Source organism: Alosa sapidissima, chromosome 17, assembly GCF_018492685.1.
Source record: "Alosa sapidissima isolate fAloSap1 chromosome 17, fAloSap1.pri, whole genome shotgun sequence".
Classification (NCBI taxonomy): Eukaryota; Metazoa; Chordata; class Actinopteri; order Clupeiformes; family Clupeidae; genus Alosa; species Alosa sapidissima.
The window spans coordinates 14,709,102-14,720,627 of record NC_055973.1 but is presented as its reverse complement, the minus strand read 5'-3'; the positions used below and the strand labels follow the sequence as shown (position 1 = coordinate 14,720,627).

The following is an 11,526-nucleotide window of genomic DNA, read 5'->3' as shown; positions in this document are numbered from 1 at the left end:
TAATGATTTAACCTGCTGCTCCAATATGCAATACGAACTTATACGCACGTTGATGTAGAAGAACAATAACCACATAACAGAAGAGTGGTGATAATGTGTCTTTGTTAATTACAAGAGGAGGTAGGAAATAAGTGTCACTTTATACAATCCAAAACCCAACAACAAAAAGAAGCTTGACAGTGATTTGGAAAATAATTTAACCAGGCTATAGAAAGTACATAAATGCAAAGATTAACCATTTTTAATTGTCTTTAGCCATGCATCATAAAGCTCAAAGCAAATATCCTCTACAACCTATGAAGCAAGTTAGCTTGCTTAGACCAAGTTACAGGATAGAGGCTATGGATAAACATAAATGACATTAGATATTGATCCAAAAGGATGGTAACACTTAAAAAACAGTAACTTTCACCTGACGTACATCTGAGGTAGCTACACTTTTAGCAGCTGAAGTGTCATCATGAGAGTAAATGATGCTGATTGTCAAAGAGATAGATAACTGAAGTGATGGCAGTTTGCAAGAGTAATGAAACTCTCTTTCCTACTCTTCTTAATAAAACACACATTTAGACCAACAGGTTTGAAATTATAAATCACCTTGGGACTTTATAAAATTGTAAACAGGGAAAAGAAGTAAAAAAATCCCTATTCTTGAGGAACATTTCAAATCCAATATTGTTTCAAATACAAGGATCTTAAGAATAGGTTCAAATTCAAACTTTTAAATCTGCTTAAGTTTTGTATTTCAGTAAACATGATTCATACATACATTTAAAATGTACATTCAAACATACATACATACATAAAATATAAATGTATATTAGGAACACATTAAGTACACGTTCAATAACACAATGTTGTCTTTTTATGATCTGTTAATAATAAATAGCTCAATATAATATTTACAGTGTCATATACTTTCTCTGTGATTTTGGCTGTTTTGTTTTACCAAAGTTGTTAAAATATCAGATCTCATTTTTGCAGTAGATGATGCACAAATGAGCCTGGTGATTATGACTGTACAATTTACCATAAACATGATATCCATAAATCTTTACCTCTATACTTCATTCAAACTCTACCCTTTCTTTTCAGAGATAGTGATTTTTAAAACTTTTCAAAGCATAACAGGTGTATACAATTTTATAACATATTTATTTTATTATTATCAGTCCAAGAATAGTAGAAGCAAACCAATACACAACTGCAATAATTGCCATGTCATATTTTCCAGTTATGACATCACCAGATGAAGGACTAGTGTTTCAGAGTGATGTCATTTTTGGCATCAGACCCATATGGTGAAGAGAATGGCTTTTTCTGGTGACTGTAGCACCAAGCCACGTCTCCGACTGTGTTTGGAGGTTTGCATGTTTCTCAGTGTAATTTTGCAAGGCTGTGTGTGCGCGTGGGCGAGGTTGCTAGGGGGTGCGGGGCGTCTGTGGGTCGTTGCTGGGGGGCGTCAGGAGGGGCATGTCTGGGGTGGCGGGGCCACTGGAGCCCTTCATCTGCTGCTTGAGCTCGGCGATGGTGCGCTCCAGCTTCTCCCGGGCCTCGCGCTCCCGACGCAACTCCTCCTGCAACTCCTCACGGTCCTCCTCGGCCCGATCCAGCCTCCTGCGGAGCTCCAGCAGCTACACACACAGAGAGAGAGAGAGAGAGAGAGAGAGAGAGTATGGCTTAGTCAAAAGGAAACACCATGTCAGGCAGACAGGACGTGGCAGCACACTGACTCTGACAGGTGGAAACACAAACAGCAGGGGGCACTAAGCAACAGCCCTGGAAAAAAAGAAAGGGGAAAAAAAAACAAGAGAGCGAGACGGCTTGGCGAGGAGAGGTCTCCAAGGCCACAGCTGCTGGGAGACCAAACAAAACAATCTATCCGGAGAGCCAGCAGACTCGTGGAGCCAAAAGCAGAGGCATTTAGGAGAGAGACTCTAAAAACCAACTTTGGAAGACTCCGGAGTCTGAGAGAGAGAGAAAAAGAGGCCTCTCGTGTTCTTTCCACTGTTACCAAACGTCTGTATTTTGTTTGATTTTGTGAGGCTGACTACAGAACAGAAAAACAACAGACATTTATCCAGTGACTCTGGTTAATCTACGCCAGGCCTTGTAGCATATTTCTAACTGTAATTCACAAATGATTCTTTCAAATGAACCTTTCCAGACTATACCTCAGACAGTTGTTATGTGAAATAATGCCCGTTTTCAGCTTGGCACCAACAGAATGGGACCAAAGAAAAATATTCTTGTCCCATCAATCCCATATCATTTGTCTGTTCTCCATTCTTTAATAATTTCTTTGTCATATTTTACCTATTTTAAAACCTCTATTTATACACTGTTGTCCGTGTTTCTTTCTTTGCCCCCTCTCCCTAGTTCTGTTCTGTGTGCGCTGCAATGCTGTCTGTGTGACTCCTACCTCTGCGGCGTAGTGGCTGTCTGGCGGGAGCTCGCCGCCGTCTGCTCTGTGGGAGGAGGTGTGCTGGCAGAGCGTCTCCAGGCGGCTCTGCTCCTGTGGCGCCTCCCGCTGTCTCAGAGCGTGCTCAGTCAGCGCTGCCTCGGCCACCTCACCCTGACGCAACACCTCCAATTCCTAGTCAGAGGGCAGGGGAGGAGGACAGGGAAGAGAGAAAGACAGAGAGAGAGAGAGGGGGTAGGGGTAGATGGGAAAGGAGGATAAGAGAAACAAAGAAGGGGGATGGTGAGTTTGTGAATAAGATGAAGGAGTGCCTTGTAAAATGCAACACTCAGACACACACACACACACACACCACACCAATCCACACATGCATAAGCACATACACACACAGGGAAAGGGAAAGGGGAGCACAATGCACATGTTTGTGTGTGTGTCAAGAATGTGTGTGTGTGTGTAGGGGGGGGGGGGGCACAGGTATTCACTATTCACTGAGCAGCCGCTCCTTGCGAGACAAACACCTCTCCACACACCTTCTCGAGCTGCTTCTGTTTGTGCAGGGTGGTCTGGAGCTTCTGCTGCTGGGCGGTGTACAGTTGGAGCACCTCCATCACCATGCCATCCCTGCTGTCCTCCTCACCCACGCCCCCGCCAACACTTTTCCCACGCAGCTGCGTTTCTATGGAGACGCTCTCCGCCGGCTCCTTGTCTGGGCATCCCCGCTGTGATTGGACGACGGGCCCACTGCTTGGCAGAAGCTCTGTGACAGAGGAATGGGGTGGGGGGTGGGGCTGTCAGTGTGGTGCAGAGATAGAGTGTCTGTGGGGGAAGAATTCACTAGTGTGCCCACAGACTGATAATGAGGAAACTACAACAACACAACGCGCTCTTAGCAGGTACATTTCTCTTCTCTCAGGAAAAACCAAGAAAAGGGAGTGAAGAAACATGTCCACATGCCACACACATGGGGGTTTAAGACTAACCAGGTGTAGCTGGCATCCTGCGAGCTGAGCCTTTCTCGTCCAGAGAGTGTTGTTTATTCTCAGGGTTAAGGAGCGCTCGGAGCATGTCAACATTCAGAAGACCTCCTTCTTTCACAAGCCCAAACTCAGGAATCAGGGCTGGGTTGAGACCATGGAGCTTATTCTGCATATACAAGAGAAAACTGGAGACAGAACAAGAAGCATTAAGAGATTATAGTCAGCGTTATACCACAGCATGTAGAGACTGTTCATAACAGACCAGTAATACTGGTATTACTATGATTATTTAGTAATTGTAATACAAGAAAAAATAAGAAAGTAATGATAAATTGTTTATTGTATAATAGAAATATAACATATCAAAAATAATTTTACTTTAATTAAATCATTACCAAGACTCTGATGGGGAAAAAAGAATATTTACTATCAATAGTATGTTTATTCAAAAGGTGAGACTCAGAGATCACAGGTTTGGCAGATGAATATCAGGTTTAGGCAGTACCTGTGTTGCATGATGTCAAGGTGGCTTTGGTTTCCTTTCATGTGGGGATAGAGATGGCTGTCAAGGGCAAAGACAAGTGGAGGCGCTGCCTGAACAAGAGGAAACAAAGCCCAAGCGAGGCAAGACGTTAGAGGCGTGGGAACGGCACTAACGGAGAAGTGCGGTCAATGGTGGGGAGACTACTGTCATACCTTTCCATCTGCGTCTGTCTCGCCAGGCTCCTCCCTCATGGAACCCAGATCTAACTCAGTCTTGGGTTTGGCACCCTCCTAAAACACACACATACACACACACACTTAATGTCTGGTATGTAAAGGTGACTAAGGCAAGTTAACTTTCTGTTGGCATTTTATTTCCCTGAACACATGAGCATAGAGACAGGCAGAGAGGGCGTGACGGACAGACAGACAGACAAACAGACCGACCAGCCAACAGACAGACAGACAGTCTGGCCGGCAGACAGACAGACAGCTGCTGTTTCTGGTGGCCTGTCTGGCCCCACCCTTGCTCTCCTTCCTCTAAGCAGACAGGAATCTATGTCTGGCCTCCAGCAAGGCAGCATGGGAAGCCATTACATAATCTCTGGGTAACATAATCTGCTTTTAATGAAAACCTTCCATCGGGCCAGCCGGAGTGCCTCATATATCCACGGCTGCAGACAGCAAGGCCCCGAGGGGGAAAACCGCCTGTACAGTGTACACACACCCCTAGAGACAACATCCTCTTCACAGACGCTGCCTCACAGGGGGGGGGGGGGGGGGGGGGGGGGGGGTTGCGAGGGCGGGTTCAGCTCTAGAGAGGAACTGTCTCTGACTGGGCTCCGCGTGCCACTCGCAAAAAGTGTCTGTTTCGGCAGGTTAGCACCAAACCGCGGCGTCTGAGTCAGGAAATGCACAAGGGTCAACCACAAGTTTGAGCCTCCACCCAGTTCTTCTTTTCTTTCCTTTCAGCTTTCAGGCGCGAGCCTCTCAGCAAAATAGAAAGGAACATTCAAGAGATGGCTGACCAAATTACATGGGGAAGACAGAGATTTTCAGCAAATCTGCATAACTGACAGACGAAAGAGGAGTGTTTCTCCCTCCTTCTCTCTCTCTCTCTCTCTCTGTGTGAGTGAACATGCACGCGTCTGTCAGTGTCTGTGCTGAGGCCCAGAAGGGGAGGAGGGGGAGGGGTGGACTGACTTATCTGTCACGTGTCGGCCATAACATGAGGACACTAATCCACCCAGTTATTTACAACATGTGACGCCAGCTGACATGCTTCCTCCTTCGCTCTAGCATGCCATAACCTACAATCTGACCGACAGACAGACGTGTACAGACAATAGACAAACCAGACAAAACCAGACAGCTTAGACGGCTGGGTCAAGCTGACGGTAGAGGAGACACATCCGCATACATGGCTCTCTAGGCCATCGAGTCAGTCTGACATTCAAGTTTACTATTTAACCCTTAAAGGAGTACCGTCACACCGGTGTGACGGGAATGTTGAGAAATGAACGTTCTAAAGAATATCTGGGTTCATTGAATTCAACATAGAATTTTAGAACCTTCAATTGTTGCGGAACTTAGAATGTTCAAAAACCTACACCTTTAAGGGTTAAGGAACAGGGCCAAAAAGTGTGCCTTTTAAGAGAGGCAACGATTAAATAAATACATTTTCACTTTAAAAACATGGAAAGTTATTAAGTCATTAAAATTTCTAAAATGATTCTAAGATTAATATATATATGTTTTAAAATAGTTAGACATAGAGTAGCTATTAAAATCCTTCACAAAAGAAATAAAGTTAATACAGTAACTCTTCCGTATGGGAAATTTACATCTGAATTGCTTTGGGTTGCCACCGGAGTCTACGAGGTTAACACGTTTCCCATGCGTGTATTGTTTTAGTGCGGTGTCTGTCCACAGTCTGTCGTTGTGGTGACTGAGCTGCCTCATAACCTTTTACACTGTGATGTGGCTCGGAGTCTGTGTTTGCATCCGGACACCAGGCTTGTGTTCTCAGAAGTGCAGTTGCTAACTCTGTTGTTTAGTCTTCAGCCCTTATATAATGAGATGGAAATCGACAGAGTGTGCTGCGCGCCAATTGGCTGATAGGTAGGCCGGGGCCGGGGGTCTGCGCTGTGATTGGCTGAGAGAAGGGGTCCTGTGAGGTGAACATGGGCCCCGTGAGGGAGGTGCAGCAGGCTGCAGGCACATGTGAGAGACTGCCCTCAGCTGCTCTTTCTCCCGCTCTTTCCCCCTACTTCTCTCTCTCCCTTCTTTTTATGCTCACTATCTGTCTATCCCCTGCCTCCCTCCCCTCTCCCCCCTCTCCCCTCTCAGTAGCTGTGGTTCTGGTTGTTTATGTAGAAACTGTCAGCGAGAGCTTGAGAGCCAGGCGACCCTGGCTGATCCCTGGCTGTCCCTTTCCTTTTGGGGGGAAACATCTGCTCTGGCTTCAGCCTGACTGTAACCTAGTGGCCTCAGAACTTACCAACATTACCAAGAACTGAACTCTTAAAAAAACTCTATTTTGTATTTCCATTGAGCAAAATTCATATTTTCGAGAAATGTTGCTGGTTTTCCTGTGTATGACAGCCACTGTGGCCTAGATATATGTGCTTGTCTCTGCCAGACACAATAATAAAAGCCTTCCTCCACATGGAACAGCCAAATACAAAGGCTGTTTGTACAATCCATATCAGCTTGCACTCACTGTATCTGTTTATGCCTGTCTGTGGTTACACATTGCTTATCTCCTAAAAATAGGGCGAGCGGCTGTCCCTGAACCAGTCTCGCCACAGATCCTGCCAGCACAGGGCGAGTGGACACATGGATCTAAGTTTGGTGTCTGCATTTGACACGTGTTCTAATCACGATCTTTAACACAACCAAATACATTAATATTAAGAACAATAAAAAAAGACAACTTACAATGCTGAGTGTTTTCTTCTCCAGTTGCTGGATGTTGGAAAATTTCTCTTTCATTTTCTCCAACAGTTGCTTGTACTTCACTTCGTCGGGCGTCCCGAGGTGTTTGCGCCCCAGCTGCAGGTAGCAGGCCCATTTGTCCGAGTCGAAGCCCCAGTGGCAGGTGCGCTTGTCCGGCCGTCGGTGCGAGTGCATGACGAACCTCTTGGGCGAGAAGAGCACGCGGCACTGGGCGCATCGGATGCAAGGCACGTCGACGGCCGTGTAGAGCCGGGGCACAAACAGGCCCTGGCATTTGCCCAGGCACTGGTGCTCCACCCAGAACCCGCCACCGTCCTTGCCCTCCTTCTCGCTCTCGTCCTGGTCCCTCGGCGCCGCATCTCCCGGGTGCAGCAGGGCGTTGCAGAGGCGCTGCGCGTCAGTGAGCGTGATGAGCCCGCAGGAAGGCGCTCCGGCCGGCAGCACGCCCATAACCTTGAGCACGTGGAGCTGCGCCGCGTCACAACGCGAGCAGTATACGTACAGTTGGTCGCAGACGGCGTTGATCTGCTGCAGAGAGAAGTCCCTGAGCACCGTGTTGAGCACCTGGGGCAGGCACAGGCGCCACTCTCCCCCCACTGAGAAGCAGGAGATGGGCTCCCCTTCCAGTGAGCAGAGGGTGAGCTCTGTGGAGCTGTCAGGGGGCACCAAGAGGGGTGCAGTGGCAGCACTGCCCAGAGACGGGTGAGGAGTGGCCTTAGTGTGGCCATAGTGGCCTGAGAATGTGGCAGGGCCGCCCAGGGAGCACTGGCTACTCAAAGTGAACTGGGCCAAGGTGTTCCTCAAGCCGGGGCTGAGATCCAGCGCTCCCCCATTCTTTATCAAAGGGAAGTGTGTATAGCCCAGGACGTGACCTGAGCTCATTACGGGATGGTGCTCCATTACCTCCTCTTCCACTCTCTCCTTCTTGATGTTGGTAGTTTTAAGGAAACAGTCAGATGTTTTCCTTGACTTTGGGCTCATTGAAGCCATGATGCGTTTCTTAATGGGTGTGGCCTCTGGGGGTCTTTCCCTGCTGTGTCTCTTCATGGAGCCCTTGAAAGGAACTTGGCCCTTATGGAGGTGGAGCAATTCAGCCTGGAGACTAGCCATAATGCAGTGTCTTGGGGTGGGTTTTTATTTCCTTCTGTTTTTCTTACAAATTGGCAATGCACAGAGGCGCAGTTTTTCAGATGTGACACATCTTCAAAATGGTGTGAAAAAAAAGAGACAGAAATGTGAGAATTAAAATGAGCCAGTGAATATAAGAGGGGCTGGTCAAGCCCACAATGACATAAAAATAGCAAGACAAGTGATGACCCCACCTCAGATCATATGTCAAACACTGGGAAAAGGTTAAGGTAGGTTTACCACTCACTCACTCCCTTATGTAGGTCAAGTCAGTAATGCACTGGCCTATACTATCCAACTAGTGGTGGGAATATTTGATTTCAAATAGTGCAAAATAAAATTACACCAAAAGCAATAAAATAGAAGTCAACTAATAATTTCTCTGAAATTTTCAAAAATAAACATTTTAACCTCAAAATAAATATATTATTAACCTGCTAACTGATTTCAACTACAACAGACAAGAATTCCTGTCTTCCTTTTGAAAACAGCCTCGCCCTGCCCTTGTAAAAGAAAATGTAAAACCATCCAAAAACAGAACTTCTCACCCAAGACACTCAAACATGTACGCTAACTCTGAATATGACTCAATTGTAATGCATAACAAATGACCAATGTATTAGGAGAACTCACTTTCGTTTTTGAACCCTACTAATTCTTTGAAACTGCCTCACAAAAATCCCCGTCGTTGTTGTGGCTGGAACGATCGCCTTATATTGGAACGGAGTCCCGACATTCCATCCACTCCCTCCCACAACTCTATCACTCACTGGCTCACTCGGTTATTCCCCTCCCCCTTTGCCGTGGTAATGACATTCACCACTGCAAGACCCTCCACGGGACTACCCCCCTCCCCCGACCCTCAATCGTTCTAGTCCTTCTACAGCTTTTTCGACCTATGACCTATTTGTATAGCCTTTTATTGAAAATACATTTTTGACAAAAGAGTTAGCCTACTCGTATGCTGAACACAAATGCTAAAATAGTCACTATGTGCCAATATCGACAAAAAGCAAAGAGATTCCTTTGCGTATGGTGTCACGCTTGCCATGGAACATAGCCTACACCGCATACGTTTCTACAACACTATTTTCAGTAGAATGCTAGATCCCACCCGTTTACAGAGAATACAGTAGCGCATATGTTATACCGTCTTAGCGAATAACAAATTGAACGAAAGAGCAGTTACATTTTAAACATCAAATCCGTTGTATCCCGTAGCCTACTACGCTGTAGAGACCCACTTAATATTATGCATTTCTCCCTACATGGGCTACTACCACCTCCGACGACGTTCGATGAATCAACTGTAAATAAGAACTAAACAGAAAATATATGTAGACTGTGGTTTAATTAAAGGGAATCACAGTCATTTCCACTTCATCGTCACTAGCCATTTAATCTTACCTTCTTCGCGAGCGCAATATGGCTGGTCAGATCCTGAGATGCGATATTTCGTTTTACAGTCCCAACTGGTGCGAATACACTGATTCTGAATGATTATATATTATAAAATAGTTTGGTTTCAGTTCACGACTCCAGCGCCGAAGTTCAGTCTTGATTGTTCCTCGTCCGAAGACTGATTGACGAACTGGAAGCTTGGGGCGATAGACCCTGCAACGTCAATCCACAACCCTACAACCTACGTCACCCGCCAATGCTCAAGCATTAGGTATGTAAGCGTCAGACAGTGGGACGCAGTTGATAGGAAGTCTGTCTCGCAGTCTGGATGTCAAGTTTAAGTTGCTGCAGAGGAGAACCAAGCCGACAGGAAGGCATTAACAAGAGATATTTAGGAATGCTTACACGACACGATGACAGGCATAGCGCACTTTAAGAAACAAGAGGACTTAGCCTATTTAGCGCGCCCGTATACACACACACGACGCAAAGATGCATTCTTGGAAGATAAACTATAAATAGTCCATCAAACCATCTTTTGTAAACAGATAATGGACGTGTTGAAATTATATCAAATGAATGTAACTCGGAGTAGCCTATAGCATTTTTAGTTAGGTTTCAAATTGGTATACACTCTTGGCCTCTTGGTCTGTACTGGAAGGCGTCGTGTGAATATTAAATGGCATCTTGAAATTGAAATAAAATAAATACGTTTCCATTGTTTTGCACCATGCACTCACACAAATTGCATACACAAACGAGCATGCGTAGGCCTAATGAGCGAGTCTTCCGTTTTGGACAAAAACGGGTCTTAGGTTTAGGTGCGTGTGACTTGGTCTTCAAGTTTCGGCATGTTGGAATGTGTATTTGTCTTTGCCCATCCAGACTGCTGTCCTGTCTGCATACATTCTGAAGCGCTGGGCTATTCCGGCCAGACATGGATTTGCATTTTCTTTTGTCTATCTGTTTCATCCCATCAGACTATTAACATACTGCAAATAGTGACAATTCCACCCTCATTTGCATGAAGCTTTGCATTTGTATGCTGCCTGTCCGCTACAGACTCCTGCCTCTTCCCAATGATTAGATCATATGAATGCCAAGTGAGTAAAGCCCAGTTCTGCCCCCCCCCCCCCCCCAACTCAAGTGTTTTTGTGCCCTTTTTTGTTTTGGTTGCAATATTCTTAGAACTTACTTGAGGGGAATTAGCCTTGTGCTGCTCCCTTAGTGACTGTCTGGCCTCATCCCCCTAGCACATCTTCTCAGAATATTTCACCAGCTGATCAGTATTTCTAATGACATTCAGATGGCTGCTGTCATAGGATCTGTTGTGTCGGATTCACTTCCTCAGGTTGCAAGTGGTGAGTGATTCAGTGTGTCTTAGGTAGGAGACAGGTGTGGGGCAACTGCAGCAGACAAACTGGCACAATGCCTAGACAGGCCACATTAAAGCCACGCAGCCAAGCCATTAGAGGAAACAGTACACTCTCACACTGACTCATTGTGAACTTACAAACACACCCCAGTCATATCACGAATATCAGGCTAAAAGGCATGAACAGACACAGATGTAGACTCATACGTTCAGTACGCACACATACAACACAACACAACACAACACAACACACACAGACAAACACACATACAGTATACAACAAAATGTTCCACTTTAATTGAACATGAACATTTGTAAGTTTCCATTTACACAGCATTTCATACAATCAAACTGGGATTTTTTTTAGTAGGCTATATTCTGTCCCATTTTTATTTGCAAACTGAACCTTGAGAAAAACAATCTTCAATTGCCTAGACTGTCTCAGCTTGAAAAACAGGTTTGTGTAGGAGTATATCCCCTCATTTGCCTTCAAGGCGAAGAGAGAAAGCCTGAAGTATATCAAAACTTGTCAAGGTTCAAGTACAATCTTTGTATGTGAACAGCTTTTAATTGACCAACCAGACTAAAATACTCATATATTACAGCAAAAACAAAACACAGTGTCAGTCACTTATATAGACATGAACATCACTAGATAAAACCTAAACTGATACCACAGAGAAACAGTTATAATCAAGGTTTGAAGATTACTTTTCAGGTAATAGACTATTGAAGATTACTAGTTACCCTAGTAAAGTTACCATTTTAATTTGGCTACTAAT

General features: G+C 45.3%; 1 protein-coding gene across 3 annotated transcripts; it reads right to left on the bottom strand.

Moving 5' to 3' along the window:
• Positions 1-85: 85 nt before the first annotated feature.
• On the bottom strand, positions 86-9,800 carry skilb (SKI-like proto-oncogene b). 3 transcript variants are annotated; one of them, XM_042068921.1, is made up of 8 exons: positions 9,376-9,800; positions 6,823-8,041; positions 4,096-4,173; positions 3,905-3,993; positions 3,403-3,584; positions 2,953-3,179; positions 2,423-2,596; positions 86-1,634 (listed from the first exon to the last, which is right to left on the bottom strand). In XM_042068921.1, the coding sequence occupies exons 2-8, from the start codon at positions 7,948-7,950 to the stop codon at positions 1,422-1,424; spliced, it is 2,091 nt and encodes a 696-aa protein (XP_041924855.1). In that variant the 5' UTR covers positions 7,951-8,041; positions 9,376-9,800; the 3' UTR covers positions 86-1,421. The 3 variants fall into 3 exon arrangements, with proteins under 3 accessions (XP_041924855.1, XP_041924857.1, XP_041924856.1); XM_042068923.1 differs by having other exon boundaries at positions 2,953-3,180; positions 3,410-3,584; XM_042068922.1 differs by lacking the exon at positions 9,376-9,800 and adding an exon at positions 8,602-8,692.
• Positions 9,801-11,526: the final 1,726 nt, after the last annotated feature.